This window comes from Mirounga leonina, unplaced genomic scaffold (genome assembly GCF_011800145.1).
Source record: "Mirounga leonina isolate KUSES-001 unplaced genomic scaffold, KU_Mleo_1.0 Mir_366, whole genome shotgun sequence".
NCBI classification, from domain to species: domain Eukaryota; kingdom Metazoa; phylum Chordata; class Mammalia; order Carnivora; family Phocidae; genus Mirounga; species Mirounga leonina.
The window spans coordinates 15,599,419-15,617,707 of NW_023270709.1; the positions used below are offsets into that span (position 1 = coordinate 15,599,419).

Sequence of the window (18,289 nt, forward strand, 5' to 3'; positions counted from 1 at the left end):
TCAGTAACACAAATAAGGCTTCACTAAACACTACTATGTGTGCAGGTTTCTGCATAGTTATTATCTGAGGTTACTTCCTTAGGAGAGCTTCCCAGAAGGCAACCTCCCATTTTTACTCACTGTTGGAGAAACTCGGGCCCCAAATGAGTAAATACCTGAGAAGCTAAAAGGAACACTCTCTGGAGACCATGTGAACATTGACAAGCCACTCAACTCCCCGGAGACTCGGTTTCCCTTGGGCCTCAGGAGCTGGGTCCCTGCAAGGCCTGTCTCGGTGATCTGCCCGCCAGGAGTTTTCCCCATCTGCTACTCCGCGTAGCCTACCATGCACACAAATCACCCAGCCTGCCTCCCTCCTGTCTCTCTGCTTTTCACAGCAGCTGCTCAGGAAAAGGACTTAGTCAAAGCCCATCATGGGACCAGATTTGTCGGAGTATGTGGGGGCCATGCAGATCAAGTCCAAGGTGTGCAAAACGGGCCGTGGTGTTGCCTGCTCCTCCCACTGTGGTCCCTGGAGCTGCTTTCCGAATACAGGTCAGCCGTGGAATTACACAGACCTCGCCGCATACCTGGGGCTGGTGACCGAGGGCCCTGTGACAATAATAAACACACCCGGGCCCGGTGCGTGGGGACGTCCCAGAAGCCAGTATGTGGGGGAGGGAGTCAGCCTGTGTGTCTCCTACCAGGGTTCTCCAGGACAGTAAAGAAGCCACCGTGTCTGCGACCACCAGTCACACCCCTAGTGGACGTCTGCAGGTGAAAACACCGCCCTCGGCCCAGAGCAACCAGAACAAATGGAAAAATACAACATGCCATTTATCGTTGGCTTCTTTTAACAATGAGTTATAGATCAGTAGAGAAGGGGAGACCGTACAAGAGTATTTCCTCAATCTTTTGGCGGGAATGAGAGGACACCATACTGTGCCTAACTCTGGACCTGGTATGCAGGGAGTGCTTGATAAAATGTCAGGTCCTCTTCCCATTTCAAAAGTGATGCGTACCGGGGCGCCTGGGGGGCTCAGTCAGTCAAGCTTCTGACATCTGATCTCGGCTCAGGTCTTGATCCCAGGGTCATGAGTTCGAACCCCACACTGGGCTCCACACTGGGCATGGAGCCTACTTTAAAAACCAAAACAAAACAAAGATGATAGGTCCCTATCCTGGAATTAAGAGAAAAAAAAAGTGATGGGTAGGTTCTGGATAGATTATAAGCTTGTCCAATAGTAGATAACCTCTCTTATACATCTCTGACCTCTTACCCCCCACGGTCTAGAATACCACCGTACACATTGTGGGCACCAATAAATGGATGGTGAATACAAATGCTGGACCAGTTTGAAAACGGACACCCAAGCAGGGGACTGCTGTCAGAGGACGTAGCTGATCCCACCGGCTTCCCAGCACCTGGAAGCGACAAGCGCACCTGCCAGGATCGTCCTGACTGGGCTGCGGGGGCCAAAAAGGAGAAAAGCCAGTGTCAGCTGCTTAGGGCATGTCCCCTGTGGAATCACCCCACCTCGTCGGGTAAGCACAAGCAGCCTCGTCTCAGTTCCACGGACAAAGCAGCTCGGAGGCAGCCCTGCGCCTCCTGGGGAAAGCCAGGCAGCCTCTGTGCCCTAGATGTGAACGGCTGTGCAGATTAAGTCAGACAGGCCACGTCCCCGAGGGCTCTAACCCTGTCCCCCAGGACTCTCTGAGAGTAGCACAGTGCGGTGTAAACAAAGGTCCCACGTGGGTGGTGCTAGAAGGAGCAGAAGTTTAGACAAAGAGAACCATGTGGCATTATTTTTTTCCCCCTAAATGTTTATACCTGCTGCTTCTTCCTCCTTGGGGGGGGGGGGGCAGCTCTGTTGGAAAACGGGAAGAGACAGAGCAGGGGAAAGAATCTCATTTTCCACTGCCCACTTCTGATTATTCATATTCATGTGGGAAATGAGAGGGGCTGTCGATGACAAATTTCAGGAACAAGTCATCTCAAATCCCTGCCTTGCCCTTGATTTCAGGCAAGCGCCGGTTGGCGGGAGGCGCACTGCGCATGCACTTGCCCACACCCTCACCAAGGCCCACTCACCTCTCCCTCCCAGCTCCCACTGGCTGGAACATCCGAAGTCCCAGTGCCCCCAAGCAATGCTCACACAAATGGGTACTGCTTTCACAAAGTGAATGGGACTTGAAGGGGGGGGGCAATAATAACTAGAAAATCGGAATTACCTATTTTCTGAAGCTTCATGCATTAGTACTCCTTTAACCTTTCCCCTTAGATGCAGGGAAGGACAGGGGGAATGGAAAGAGGAGGCATTCGGGCGGAAACCCCATCTCCTCCACTATGCTGGCAGGAGAAAGCAACCTTCCCGTGAAGTCGGGGTTCTTCCCCAAAGCTGGCCCTCAGGAACTGGCTGCAAGAGTGTTCTACGTTCTTGTAGGATCACCACGCCTGCTGCGAGTCCCTTCCCTCCTGCCCTCTTGTGCTTCTCTCTGCTTTGAGCTCTACATCGGCCAAAATGAGGGAAAACCTCCCAAGGTTGCTGCGAGGGCTAAGGAAGCATCTGCTGGGAGCCAAGACTGCATTCCTGCCCTGGCCTCACTCCAGCCTCATTGGGGCCATCTGCTGCCCAAAGTACCTGTGATGACCCCCAGGTGGGCAGGGGTATCATTTATCAATTATCATTGCTTACTCACTGCCAGCCTCTAATGGGGATTTCAGGAAACTTTCCACAGCCAGCATATCTCCTTCTTGTTAGAGTCCTTACTAATAAATAGAGAAGGTCACACCCTTACCTTATTAAGCTTCTACTAATTACTCATGAGAGTAATTACCCACCGTGTAGACTATCATCCCATTCCCGGGAGAAAAGGAAATGTGCCCAAAAGTTTACATGTCTCAAGAATCCACGTCTAGGGGCGCCTGGGTGGCTCAGTTGGTTAAGCGTCCAACTCTTGGTTTCAGCTCAGGTCATGATCTCAGGGTCCTGGGATGGAGCCCTGCATGGGACTCCAGCTCCACACTCAGCTGGAAATCTGCTTGAGGATTCTCTCCTTTTCCCTCTGCCCCTCCCTCCTCCTCGTGTGCTTGCTCTCTAAATAAATAAATAAAATCTTAAAAAAAAAAAAAAAAAGAATCCACATCTAGATCAAGCATAAATGAGTGCTATGTTCACTGCTAAATCCCAGCCTGGAGATCAGCACCGTCCGCTAGAACTTTCTGCAATTAGGGATATGTTCTGTGAGGCACCATCCAATATGGAAGCCACCAACCGGCCACATGTGAACTTTGAGCACTTGAAATGTGGCCAGGGCATCTGAGGAACTGAATTGCTCATCTTATTTAGTTTTAACATGTGTAAATGTAAAGAGCCACACACGAGTGTAGCTAATGACTACTATATTGCAAAGCACAGAACTAGACAGTGCCAGGTATATGGATGGTACTCAATAAGTATCGCTCAAGGGAAGAGTGAATAGATACTAAGTAGCTCACTATAGTAAGTTCTGATGAAGCAAGATTCTCAATGATTATTGGGGACTCACTTTCAGTCAACTGAGTCAGGTACTTTGATTAACTCTGCTTTACAGATGACGAAACTGAGGCTCAGAAGAGTTAAGTGGAGGGTCCATGGCCATACAGAATGTGGCAAGACCAGGACCCAGCTCCAAGCAGAGTGACCCGGCAGCTTCTTAAAACTGGTCAACTTTGTCACTGATGAAAAAAGCATTCGGGAGCCTCACTTTACTTTCTACAGGACGACACCAAATTCAACAGGGATCTGTTCCTTTTGAAATAAAGCAATGAAGATACAGTGTGTCACCTGTGGAGATGTTTTATTTTTTTTTTTAGATTTTATTTATTTATTCATTCATTCATTTATTTGAGAGAGAGCGTGAGCACAAGCAGGGCGAGGGGCAGAGGGAGAGAGACAGAATCTCAAGCACACGCCATGCTGAGCACAAAGGTCGATGTGGGGCTCAATCCCATGACCCTGAGATCATGACCTGAGCTGAAACCAGGAGTCAGAGGCTTAACCGACTGAGCTACCCAGGTGCCCCTGTGGAGACGTTCTAGAAGCCTAGCCAGTGCACTCACCTAGCAAGGCCTTGGTGACCAGCTACTGGATCCCAGGTCAAGAACTAACCATCCATCCCACCACTGTGGCCTTTCCCTAATACCATCTCCCCTGGACAGCAGGCTACCCTGCAGGAGCCTCCCAACCATAGGAGCTCTGGGCTCCTGAAGTGACAAGCCCCTCAGCATGTCAAGCACTGAGTGTCCTTCTCCAAGGAGATCCTCTTATCCTTTCTCTTACAGTGAATCACAGCCCCACCCCAGCACTGACCCTTGTACCGTAAGGGGTTTGACTATCACACAGGGATGCGAGTTACAAAACCAGAAACTGAGCAGGCTCCCCCTCTCCTCAGCTGACCCCACTCTCCACCACAGCATGGCCCCGACTCCATCACACAAGGAGCTTTTGTCTTTACAATGTCTCTCGCTGAATGGATTTTTGCAGCTCTTTTCACACCCTATAAGGCGGCCATTTGTGCTCCTCTCAAGGGGTTCTTTCCAATGATCCTGCAAGCTGGATCCTTTGCCTACCCCAGAGCTGTGTCATCTGTGACTGTCACCATTTGGAATTGAGGGGAGAGAAAGATTTAAGTGGAATTTACTGCTGATGGTGTGTGTGTGTGGGGGGGGTGATCTGCCGACCAAGAAAAAGAATTTTTATTCTAGATAAGAACATTTTTTTTTTTTTAATTTTGTACATTCTTAAGCTACTCTAACTTTGTCCTAAGTGGTCAGTCATAGGAAACACAATTTTCCTCAGTGTTGCTCCAGAACCAAGTGGTTCCTTGAAAAGGATTTTATACCATAGAACTTTCTATATCTTCCTTCATAATTATTTAAATCCGCCCCCCCCCCCCGCCCCTCTGGATCCAGTATAAGTCCCACCTCCTCCAGAAGGTCTTCCTGGACCAATCCGGCCCTCAGGGAGTCCTCTTCCCTCTGCTTTCAGGCAGGATGCATTAGCTGCAGGGCCACCTCCTCAGGAACTCCTACTGCCTTTCCTCACAGGCCCTGCACATTTTATCTCTAACCTCAAACCCAAGTTCCCCAGTCAGCAAAACAAAAGGCTCAGCAGCGGACTTTTTAACCAGCCTCTAGATCCAGCCCTTCTAGAAGACAACCCAGTGACACTTCACCACCTACCAGAGGAAGCCCCTTCCAGATCTCACTTTCGTGCAAGTCTCTCATTCACACATATAACACTTTTGTAAGGGGAAGTCTCTGTTTGTTGTTGTTGTTGTTTTCTATTTTTTCTCCTTCGTTTTAGTACCCTTTGTGGATTGGCATGGGGAAGCTCCCCAGTGACTGAACCCTTAATCCAACACTGCTATTTTGGGGTTATTTAATTGCCATAAGCAAATACTTCCCGGCCTTACGGTATCGCAATTCACTCTGGGCTTAATGGTATACTTTATTGCATTGTCATGTGTTTGCATATGCTTATCTTCTGTCAAGAACAAAGACCATAGACCGTATCTTACTATCTGGGGCATTGCTACCCTCAGCCAACTCGGGGCTACAGGCATTCAAACACATTTATTAAATAAAAATAAAGAAAGAAGAGAAACAGCCTCCAGACACTGGGCAGAAGAAGTGACTGAAAGATCCTGGACCACCTCGGATAATCTTCAAATTGGAACTGTCCCATAAAGAATGTTCAGTGCATTTATCAAGGCCCAGGGCAATGCTGGTGTCCGGGATGTCAGTATCCGCTCACATGGCCGTCTCGCTTTTCTAAATAATGAACCATTTCAATGAATATTTGGCAAAGCTAATTTTACTTGGGCTGGAGAATTTGTTCAGCTGCATCTAGTTCCAAAATCAAAAATAAAGGGAAGTATTTGAAAACCCAAAAATCCGAACAACACAACAAAATCACAAAAACCAATGCTTATAATTCAGTAAGAAGAAGACAACCCAATTTAAAACTGCTCAAGAAATGTGAAGATATATGACTGGCTATGAAGCACAAGATACGGTACTCTACATCATTTGTCATTAGGGAAATGCAAATCAAAATCATAATGAGATCGCACTACACACTAACATAATAGTGACTATACTCAAAAAGGCTGACAATGGGGCACCTGGGTGGCTCAGTCCGTTAAGCGTCTGCCTTCGGCTCAGGTCATGATCCCAGGGTCCTGGGATCGAGCCCCGCATCCAGCTCCCTGCTCCGCTGGGAGCCTGCTTCTCCCTCTCTCTCTGCCCTTCCCCCTCGCTTGTGTTTTCTCTTTCTCTGTGTCTCAAATAAATAAAATCTTTTAAAAAAAGGCTGACAATACCAAATGCTGGTGATGGTGTAGAGAAATTAGAACATTCCTACATAGGTGGTAGGAATATATAATCGTACAGCTATTTCAATTTTTTTTTATTTATTTATTTGAGATAGAGAGAGAGGGAGTGCTCGAGCGGGGGAGGGGCAGAGGGAGAGAGAGGGAGAGTCTCAAGCAGACTCAGCGCTGACCTTGACCTTGAGATCACGACTGGAGCCGAAACCAAGAGTGGGATGGGTATAGCTGCCTCAGAAAGCAGTCTGGCAGTTAGTTAAAAAGGTAAATACATACATACCATACAACCCAGCAATTTCACTCTTAGAGAGCTATCCAAGAGAAGTGAAAGCATAGGTCTACAAAAGACTTGGATATAAATGTTCATAGCAGCATTATTCAAAACAGCTAAAAGCTGGAAACAATATAAACATCCAAATGGCGAATGGATAAACAAACTGTGGTATATCCACACAACAGAATATTACTTGGCAATAAAAAAGGAATGAATTTCTGACAGATGCAGCAATGTGGATGAACATCAAAAACATGCTAAGTGAAGGGTGCCTGGGTGGCTCAGCCGGTTAAGTGTCTGCCTTCAGCTCAGGTCACGATCCCAGGGTCCTGGGATCAAGTCCTGCATGGGGCTCCTTGCTCAGCAGGGAGCCCGCTTCTCCCTCTCCCTCTGCCAACACTCCCCCCCTCTGCTTGTGCTCTCTCTGTGTCAAATAAATAAATAAAATCTTTAAAAAAAAAAAAAAAAACATGCTCAGTGAAAGAAGCCAGACACAAAAGACTACATATTATAGGATTTCATTTATATGAGATTTCTAGGAAAAGCAAAACGATAGGGACCACATGCATGGCTGCCTGGGGCTTGGAGCAGGAATGGGGGCTGGCTGCAAACAGGGAGGAGGAAACTTTTGGGGATGTTGGAAATATTCTAAAACTTTTTACACAACTATATACATTTACAGAAATCAGTGAATCTCAACAGGTAAATCTTATGATACGTAAAGTTTATCTCAATAAAGCAAAAAGCAATGCTAAAGCTACAAACCAACTTAAGTGGGGCATCAAAACTCTATGGCTTCGGTTTTTGCATATTATACTGGCTAAAAGAGCCTCTCAGTACCATAAAAACTATTACAGTTGGAAATTAGAAATTTTAAAAACAAAGTCATATCATTTTAATGTGAAGTTATTTTTTTCGGCATTTTTTTTAAATACTCCACAGGGCGTTAACAATTCTCAAGGGAAATCTAAACTCCAAGGCGTCCTTGCTTGCTTAAACCTGAGAAGCAAGCTTCCCCAAAGCCCTGTTGACAGATGCAGAATTGGTCAGGGTAAAGGGTCCATGTGGGTCTCAGTGTGAGGATTTTAAAGCCTTTTCCCCGGAACATCCCCCCTTGGTTGAGTCTGAACCCAAAAGATCTTTTGCCTTCAAGGTCTTCCTGCTTTAGGGGAAGATGCTCAGAGCGCGCTCTCCTAGGGACCCACACTCACCAGCTGAACTCCAGGGAGCAGCTTCCACACCAACAAGACTTGCCAGACCCACACTTGTGTGACATGCCTGCCAGGTCCGTTTCTGCCCAGCTTGCCTGGCCAGGTGGCCTTGATCCAGGCAAAATGTGGATTTATCAGGGTGCTCCAGAGAAACTGAACGAGTAGGGAGCGGTGGGTGGGTGGATGTGTGGGGAGAGGGAGAAAGAAAGGGAGAGAGAAAGAGAGAGGAGAAGGGAAGGGAGGGAGGAGGAGGAGGCAGAGGAGGAGATGGAGAGTAGGGAATGGGGGAGGGGGAGGGGGGAGGGAGGGAGAGAGGAGTGGGGAGACAGGGGAGAGGGCAGAGGGGGGAAAAGAGGGGGAGAGGGGAAAGGAGGGGGAGGAGGAGGGAGGAGGAGAGAGGGGGAGAGGACGGGGAGAGAGACCATGGGCGGGTGAGTGAAAGCAGGGTAGGTTTATTTTTAAGGAATTGGCTCATGCAATTATGGGGCCAGACAAGTCCAAAATTTGCGAGGCAGGCCAGCAGGCTGGAGACCCAGGGAAGGGTTGATGTTGCAGTTTCCAGTGTGAAGGCAATCTGAAGGTAGAAATTCCTCTTCCTCAGGACCTCAGTCTTTTTCCTGACTGACTCCTGACTCCTTGGAGGCCCTACCCTAATGCTTGTGCACAAAGGGTCTCTGCCTCACCAAGGTCCTCAGCCAGCACGCAAGCAAGAGGGGCTGGACCATAAAACTCCACAGAGCCAGTTACGTTCATCTACTTACCCATCCCATATCTTACCAACAGAGACACCCTAAATGTAGTAATAATGACGACAAGGTTGGCATCATTTTATCGTCACATATATCTTTTCTTTCTACTGTTTTACTGTGGTCACTATAAAAGCGGCAAAATGCCAAATGTGTAGTTGAAGACAGTATATAAAGAACCTACACAATCCAGAAAGGTCTACTTTTGTAAAATCTTCAACCAAGTCTGTGTTTTCGTCATTGGCACCTTTTGGGAGTGCGGCCCAGCTGGGGATGATCACTCCTAAACCCTCCAGCCCCACTTCCCTGCAGTAGAGGGTCCACACGGCATTTTGTGATGAACCCCCCCACGTTATCAGATAACCTCCAAAAAGACTGAGCCGGGAGAAAGCATCAGACACAAGCAGGAACAATTGGGAGTGGGGGCTGGAGGGTGGGGGGGCTAAACTGGTAATATTTGTATTTGGGAGTTCCTTCCAGCACACGGGCCCCGGTCTAAAGAGGGATGGGTGATGAGGCCCACACACAGACAGAATAGCACAGAATGATAAAATTCTAGGGGTTCAGAGTTTCCAGGCACCTACTGAAGCCTCAGCTACATCCCTGCCTCTGAGTTCCATGGAGGGCCCTGCATCCTTCTCACAGGTAATGATAAATCCTCACAGGAGCGTGGTGCATTCCTGGGAACACCATCAGCACCTTCTAGATCATGTATCCCTGAGGCAAGTACTAGATTCTCAGCAAATCCCACATCTGAAGCTTGGCATATGCACATTCCCTTTAAAAAATAAAAATTAAAAAAAGGGGGGGCGCCTAGGTGGCTCAGTGGGTTAAGTATCCAGCTCCTGGTTTCAGCTCAGGTCATGATCTCAGGGTGGTGGGATCGAGCCCCACGTCAGGCTCCACGCTCAGTGGAGAGTCTGCTTGAGACTCTCCTCTCCCTCTGCCCCTCCCCCTGTTCTCTCTAAATAAATAAATAAATCTTTTAATAAATAAATATATAAAAATTTTAAAAACCTTTTAACTGTATTTTCTGAATCTGGCAAGAGGGAATCATCTCTAAAATATACGAAAAACAAATCTTCAAAAGTACCATTTGGAACAGGCTAAAGAATTTATCACCTCAAGGTGAAGTAGAATAATATTGATTGAACTTATACAGATAGCTCCAGGGGGAGGGGGCGGTGGCTAAGTCTTTACACACCCCCTCTCATTTTAATTGTCATACCAACCTTATATCATAGTATCTTTAACTCCATTTTATTGATCGGAAAACTGAGGCTCAGCGGGGATGGCTACACGGTTGTGACCTGCTAAGCTTTTCTATCATCAACGGGTCTGTGAATCACAACATCATCTATAATGACGGGCCATGATTACCCTGAATCAAAATATGTAACTAACTGCCAATGTATTTCCTTCTTGGTGCAACCCTTAAAACATGCTATTTACTTCCACCACTTCTTTTTTTAAGATTTTATTTATTTGAGAGAGCGAGCGTGAGCACGAGCAGGGGTAGGGGCAAAGGCAGAGGGAGAAGCAGGCTTCCCGCCGAGCAGGGAGCCTGACACGGGGCTCGATCCCAAGACCCTGAGATCATGACCTGAGCTGAAGGCAGATGCTGAACCCACTGAACCACCCAGGCACCCCTACTTCCACCATTTTTTTTTTTTTTTTTGGTTCTTCCCCAGTTTCAGGATCAAAATGTCCAATCTCTTAATATGGCTCCTTCTCACTTGTACATTTTCAAAGCCAGATATCATCAACAAAAGAATCACTCAACTGCACCTAATTTCAGTTAGATGAAATGAGACTGGTGGTGCTTGACTTTTCCTAACAATACACAATCATTTCTTCCATTTACATAATGCTCCGGAGCTTCCTTGACCCTACACCAAGCTGACAGACCAAAACCATTTCCCTCCGTGCTCAGCGGCACAAACCCGGGGAGAAAAACACAACTGCCTCTTCCACACAGTCTTCGGAGAGAAAAACATCCAGAAGAGATGTCAAGGGGGAGCTGGGACTCCAGAATGGTTACTACTACCAAGTCCAACAAGGATGTTTGATCATCTCCAGCCCGATCTCTCTGTCTGTGAGGCAACCACACCATCCTCCCAGCCCTGCTTCCTCCTGGTTCCTACCCACCCCTGTTCCAGAACCCCTTCTCCACCATGGGCAACTGCACACACTCCGCAGTAGGGCAGGGAAGGGCACGGTGCCCCAGGTCCTCAGCTGAGGATGCCAAACAAGTCTGGGCAGGATCAATCAGTGTGCATACAGCCAAAGCTCAGCGAGACCCTACAGCCTTATTCCCCATCCCGAAGGAGCCTGCCCTCCCACGGAGAGGGCTTTCCCCCAGAGAGTCTGCACTACGGTCTCCAAAAACTAGGGCAGGGAACACAAAAAACAGATGTTGTCCCATCACACACAAAGGCCAACAGGTATTTTAACACAGTGCCGCCGTCAGGTTAATTATTCACGGCAGGGTTGGTCTTGTTTTCCCGGGAGAACACCATCACATCTCTGTGTCTGGCTGATGCCGCAGGCACAGAGCCTGGGAACTGGAGAGAAATTCTCAATCCTGGGTCCCGCCCTGGAATCTGCATTTTGGCAAGATCTTCCCCCTTCCCCCCCACCCCCCACCCCCCCGCCGGGGAGATGAGCCCGTGTGTGAATGTCTGAGGGGCACTGGGCTACAGCACGCAGGACAAAATGTTACCAATTGATGGACCCATCCTTTTTTTTTTTTTTTTTTTTTAAAGATTTTATTTATTTATTCATGAGAGACAGAGAGAGAGAGAGGCAGAGGGAGAAGCAGGCTCCCAAGGAGCAGGGAGCCCGATGCAGGACTCGATCCCAGGACCCTGGGACCATGACCTGAGCCGAAGGCAGACGCTTAACCATCTGAGCCACCCAGGCGCCCCTGATGGACCCATCCTGTTGATAATCGTTTGCCTTCCCCCGAGCATCCATTCATTCATTGAAAAGGCATTCATTCGTCATTTAGCAAATATTTAGTGTGCCTACTGGGTGACTCAGCACTTGGCACTGTCCAGGGGAGATAAGGCCACCCTGGTGAGCAGAGCAGGCACAGGCCCCACCTCCAAGAACTTTCTTTCCTGTTCGGGACACAAACAGCAAACAAGAGGACAAGCAAACGAATGAAAGAGGTCATCACAAACAGCGATAGCACTACCCAGAACAGGCAGAGGCTGCAGGGGTATGATTGAGAAGTGGGCAAAAGGAACTTTTGGTTGGGAGGCGAGGACCAGAACCCTGACATCCCTCCTGACAGAACATCTGAGCTGAAACTTGAAAGTGAGAATGAGCTAGCCCTTCAGAGGAGTGAGGGGGAACCCTCCAGGCAGAGGGAAAAGCCAGTTTGCAAAGGCCCAGAGTCCGGAAAGGGGCTGCTGTGTTTGAGTAAAAAGGCCCAAGTAGCTGGAGGGTCAGGGAGGGTATACGGTCACCAAAGAGGTGACAGGCATTGCTAGGCAGAGCCAGTTTAGGCCAAAAAAACCCCTGAATGTTGCTCCAAGTGCCAGGGGAACCGCTGAGAGCCTCTGAGCAGGGAATGACATAGCGCCATGTATGTGTATGTATGCCACTCTCCCGTTGTTCAGAGACCAGACTGGATAAGGAACAGGAGTGGACCTAGGGAGGCAGCGGGTGGCTCATTGCGTAGTCTGGGTGCGGGAGGACAAATCAGACACAGGTCTTGACTGACCCCAAAGGCTGGCTGGGAGCTGTACTGCTCTGAATACTAAGGTGAGTGAGCCCATCCTGGCTGCCTTCAGGCACGGGGCAGTCAAGGCAGAGCGAGGCGCACAAGGAAATCGACAAACAGCGGTGTCATTTCAGGGGCCGGTTAATCTGGCAACATCTTTGTTAAAGGAAATGAGCACATACTTTTTGACCGGCAGCTCACAGACTGACCCTACAAGCGCACTGACTGGCGTGTGTGCAAACGGACATGGGTTCTAGGTTATTCATTACACGTTTGTAGAAGCAAAAGACTGGGAAAACAACCTAAATGCAGAGTAATAGGGAACTGGTTAAATAAATTTTGATTAGTCCAATGAAATACTATACAGCAAAAACTAAGAACATGGATACCTTCGCGTGCTGTTTTTTTATATACATAAAGATGTGTGTGTGAGTGTATACATAAATTCTTCTCAAGATAATACTGCTGCGTGACAAAAGCAAGGTATATGACAGTGTGTATGAGATGTTACCAACTATGTAAAAAAGATTTAAAAAATGCTCACATATTTGCCAGTACATACCTAGCAAAATCTTCAAAAGGAGACATTAAAACAAAACAAAACAAAACAAAAAAAAACAACCTGGGACTGCCTCTAGCTGAAGAACAGGGACTAGTGGATACTTACCCTTCACTGTGCACTTTTATAGTATTTCCAATTTACACCACGTGGATATATATATGACCTATTCAAAATAACTAAATAAAACTTAACTTTTACACAAATGCACTAAAATAGGTTCAAGAAAAGATGGGAGCAGCCTTTGGTGCTGAGACCCCAGGCGGGTATGTGAGGGGCGAGACTGAGAAAGTGGGAGACTTCAGGGAGGAGGCAACCCCGGGGCCGAGTCTTGCAGGGTGGACAGGCATCCATCACAAACACAAGGCAGAGGCACGGACCTATAATCAAACAGGGTCCGTTCGAGGAAACACCAGGAGTTCTGGGGTTAGCTGAAGCCCTTGGGGTTCCAGAACAGCCAGCAGGACAGGAGACTGGGCAAGGCTCATCACAGGCCGGCCCTTGCCTGTCATGCCAAGAAGTTGGGACTCTTCCTAGAAGTGACGAAAGGGGGGCACAGTGACACGATTGAGTCTGAGGTTCTCCAAGGAAAGCCTGGCAGCAGTGTGGAAGATGGAGAGAGGCAGTGGTGAGGAGGGGCAGGCAAGCAAGCTCGCTCAGAGACCGAGGTAGGGGCCTCGTTCCTTCCAGGGAGGGAGCGATGATGGAGAAAAAGGAACAGATTCAAGAGAGAACAGATTCCACGCGTGGGGTGAACAGGAACAAAGGAGAGCGCCAACGATCTCATCTGAGCTCCTTCGATCTGAGAGAAGGAACTGAGGCCAAGAAGCAACTTTAGGGGATGGAACAGGAAGAAAGGACTCTGGGGAGGCAGATGGGTGGGTTCATATCCCGGGCTATCCATCCCTGAGCAAGGCCGCTCAGCTCTCTGAATTTCAGGTTGCCTCATTTGTAAAATGAGGCTACCGGCTAGGCTAGGGGGCCAGTCTCACTGTGAAGGGAAGTGTTTTATACACAGCACCTGCCACATTGCCTGGCACGTCATGGGCACTGTAAAAATTGTACAAAAGAGCTGAAGAAAGTCTCTACAACAGACGAATGCCTAGTTCACCAAAGGAGGGATTTCAAGGGAATTTTTAGAAATTCAAGGAGGATATCTATGATTCCATTGACTCCGAGTGTCATTCCTTGATGGTGCCCAGACCAGCCCCTCCCCTTGACAGACCAGAGACCCGTCATGAGTATGGATGGAGGGCCGCAGACCACCCACCATCGCTGGGCAAGCAGCTCAAAGGCCAGGCCTTGGCCAAAAGAAGGGCACTTCACCGGGATCGGTCAAGACTGGCTCGTTTCAGTTCCAGGCAAACACTAGCATCTATAAACCCCCAACGGTCAAACCAGCTCTATAACTGTTAGGGGTGTTTCACTTCCTGTGTTGTGTGTGTGTGTGTGTGTGTGTGTGTGTTGGACCTCTAACCATGACAGCAAAGCACACCAAGACAACTCCCCAGCTGCATACTCACAAATACAATCTGAAAGTGACCTCTGGGCATTTTCCAGTGAAGATGAACTGGGGAATGAGACAAAAGTCCAGCCACATCTAAATTCAACGACCCCCGCATTTTCTATAATCACAAACTATCTCAAATTACCTGCAAAATCCAGGAGTTTAAAAAAAAAAAAAAAAAAGCCCAAGACTTACTACAAAAATATAAACAAAACCCTAGTCCTTAGTCATGAGTATTAAACTAGGTCTATTTCTGAAGACTCTTGCCTGGTTTTGAAGAGGTAACTTCAAATGTTAATCTTGTCAAGGAAAAAAAAATCATAGGAATTTTTGAAAATAAGTATCCAGAAATGTGTAATTTGTACCACTTCTCTCCAACCCAGAGCCCCCAAATGCTTTCTTGGCTAAAGTACAAGAGATGGTCCGAAAATAGGAACATCCTTGTTCCCGGAATGGCCACTTTCCTGGAGATAGGCCTTAGGGCTGCTGACGTGCAGGACTGGGCTGCCATAGTGGGGAAAAGCAATGTTACAAGGTCTTTCTGATATGACCAGTCATGGGCTCTCTATAGAAACAGAGTTCAGGACAGACCTGTTGAATACAAAGTGACCTAACAGATTTATGCCATTTGGATGGTTATAACCTGCCTGATATACACAGATCCACTGTAAGCACAAAAGTGAGCAACCCAGTATATAGATTACATCAAACAGAAAAGTCAATGACATTCAATTCAAGGCCAAAGAAAATAAGCAACAGATGTCAGAAACTTAATAAAATGAACATGAAAACAGACGGACAGCCTTGGGCAGCCTCCTTAGGAATTCTATCAGATGTCCCTTCTCTCCCTTCTCCTTCTCGGAGTCAAGAGCAGAATGGGCTGATAAAAAATGGTTTTCTAGGAAGAAAGAGTTGTACCTTCTGGTCTTAGGTCTCTGAAGATAGAATTAACATATACGTCCATTTCACCTACCCTAAATTCAGGCCAGTTTTAAAAAATAAAACATGGCTTCCAAAATGACATATATTACCATTGATTGGCTTCTGAGTACTGGACCTGCTCTTGCCCTATACTCTTAATGTCGCGTCCTGTGCCATAAGATTTGTCTCTTTCCTCATCAATAAGAATTCCAACTTTCAAGGGTGGGTGTTACATTGCCTGGGAGAGTAAGGAGTGAGCAGTATTCCTGGGACTGTCTTAGGTACGTGCGAGAACTGCTGATGGACAAACTATGCGCTCCTTTTTCCACTGGGCATGGCAGGGACGCCGATGCTCTGCGCTCTGGGATTGTTCAGACCGCTTGCGTTAGGTGGGGGGACCGGATGGCGAGGGACGGTGAGCTCATTCCCAACCTGCTTGTCAACATCAGGCCTGGGAACTTTCCTGACGGTTATTAAGGAGGGACTACAGCATGCTCCCATGTGAAACTGGTTGCGTTGGGCCTTTTCCCACACAAAGCACCCATGCCTCCGGAACTACTGCGCCCATCCCCGAGAAATTTAACATCTATTATTTCAAACCCACGCAGAAGACAATTCCCGAGCGGCCACACTCGACAGTTCAATCTCCCTGGTTTTGCCAAACCGGTTGGTTACTAACCCAGAACCCCCTGGAAGACGTCCCAGGGCATCCCCCACCCCATCCAACCACTCCCGCCATGCACGGCCGACGGCGAAGGCGCAATCATTCCAGCTGAACGTCACGTTCTAATCTCACACCAAACTAACAGCAGCAAGAAGCAAACGGGCCTAGCAGGGCGCCGCGGCTGCTACCCGTCAGGTAGTCTACCGCCCCCAGGAAAACCCGCCCCACGTGTGGGGCCCTTTATCCGCGCGTTCCCGGGCGCGCACTCGCCTCTCACAGGCGCGCACCCACGCACATACTCGGGGCCCTACAGGCACAGCTGGGGACTTAGTTTTCTCTTCCTGAGAGCAGCTCGCGCCCGGTCCTCAGCATCTGATCCGCCTCGTCGCCAGCCCCGGAACACACACGCCTCCTCCAGCCTCCGCGCCACGCACGTGGGAAGGCGCGTCCAGGTGGTGCCAGAAGGGAGGAGAGAAGAAGCGCAGAGGCAGGGAAGGCCGGGGAGGAGGAAGGAGGGAGCTCCGAGTAGCATGGGGCATCTCAGGTCCCAGGGCCCGGCGTAGATGCCTCGTAAGCCTCTGGGATGCAGAGGGGGCGAGAGCAGAAAAGCAGCAGGGGAGGAAAGGGGCTGGAGGGGAGAGGGGTCGCTCACCCAGGGTTTTGACAGCGATCTGCCTGGTGAGGGGCGGCGGCAGGTTGATGCACACCAAGTCCACGTCCTGATGCAGCAGCACCTCGTCAATGCGGCTGGTGTAGAAGGGGACGCTCATCTCCTTGGCCAGCTCCTCGGCTTCCTCTTGCGTGCGGCCCCACAGCGCCTTCACCGCGAAGCCCTCATCTTTCAGCAGCGGGATGATGACACGGGCCGTGAGGCTGGTGCCGAACACGCCCACCCCGGGCAGCATGGCTGCTCTGGTCCGCCGGGTTCTGCTATAGCTCAGATCTCCAATCGAACACGCTCACACACACCCCTCTAGCCAGTCCTGCACCCGGCTCGCCGCGGTGCGCCAGCCGCCCGTGCCCCGGGCAAGGCGCCCGGGTGCCGAGGGCGCACCGAGCTGCAGGCGGAGCAGGCTCGGGGCGCCTCAGTACGGCGTCTGCTGCAGTGTCCGCCACGCGGGGCTCTCGTCCCTCCCGGGGGCGGTGGCAGGGACCCCCCCGGGGCGTCCGAGGCCCCGAAGCCCCGCGGAGCCCCGGCTCAGGCAGCGCCCCCGCCGCAGCGCCGGCCGGCTCCGCGAGCCCCGCCGAGGCCGCCCCATGGCCGGCTCATCCCCGCGTCCGCGCCGCCGCAGCCCGGGACCCGCTCTCTCCCGCGTGGTTTCCGCAGCCGGCGACTCGCACGCACGAGCCTCTACACCCAGCCAGAGCACGGACCGCGCGGCTGCGGGGTCCCCTTGCTCGCCAGCCCTCGGCTCCGAATGAAATAATCCAGCGGCCACCAGGAGGCCGGCTAAACACGCGGCTCGGAGGGCGCCGGGCGCGGATCTCGAGCTGCAGCGCGGCGCCGGCGGCCACGACCCGGCGCCAGCCTTCTCATTCTGCTGCCATGTTCGCTCGCAGCGCGGCTCGGGCGGCCTCGGCCCCAGGCCGGCTCGGGCTCCGGGATCCCGCGGGGACGAGGGCGGAGTTGGTGAGTTTGGCTGTCAGCAGCCGGGGGCTCCTGCACCGCCCCCGCCGCAGCGCCGCGCGCCATTGGCCGCCGCGCGCCGCCCCCGCCCCCGCCGCCGCGGGCTCCCGGTGCGCGCCGCGCGGGGCCCAGGAACCCAGCCCGGCTCCTCCCCGGCCCCGCCCCGCGCGCCTCCGGCCCCTCCGCGCCTTCCCTTTCTTCGCCCTCACCTCCTTCCCTTGCTCGCCTCTTCCCAAACCCCGCCCCAAGCAGGCCAATAAATCCACCGGGGCCGGGCGCGCCCTACTGGGCGGCTCGTCAATCCCTGGGAAGCGGGCGGTGGGCAACCCGGCCCGGGGGCGTCCGGGGGCGGGGGGGCGAGGGGGGCGGAGCCCTGCGAGGTGTGAGCAGCGGAGCGGGAGCGTTTCCTACGTGCGGAGAACCACACTAGGGAAGCTTTCCAGACGTTCCCTCTTAATCCTTGCACCAACCTTAAGGTTATTGGTGCAACCCATTTAACTGATGATGCAGTTGAGCCCCGGGAAGGGTAAGTGACTTGCACAAGGTCACACGATAGGTAAGCAACGGGCCTGACATTGGAATCCAGGCTAGGCTCCAGAGTTTGGGCGGTGATCTGGAGAGTTCTCTCTCCAAGAGAGCTTGCTCCAGCCCTGCGCCCGCCCTCCCGCCGCGCTCGCTCGGTCCAGCCGCCTTCCTCCC

At 50.6% G+C, this 18,289-nt stretch overlaps 1 protein-coding gene across 1 annotated transcript in view; it reads right to left on the reverse strand.

The window, feature by feature from the left end:
* Positions 1–17,598, reverse strand: part of GFOD1 (glucose-fructose oxidoreductase domain containing 1) — a 109,194-nt gene extending 91,596 nt beyond the window's left edge. The window contains exon 1 of the mRNA XM_034985696.1: positions 16,616–17,598. Within this exon, the coding sequence (XP_034841587.1) occupies positions 16,616–16,868 (253 nt within the window). The 5' untranslated portion in view covers positions 16,869–17,598. The remainder of the gene's footprint in view (positions 1–16,615) is intronic.
* Between the last annotated feature and the right edge of the window lie 691 nt (positions 17,599–18,289).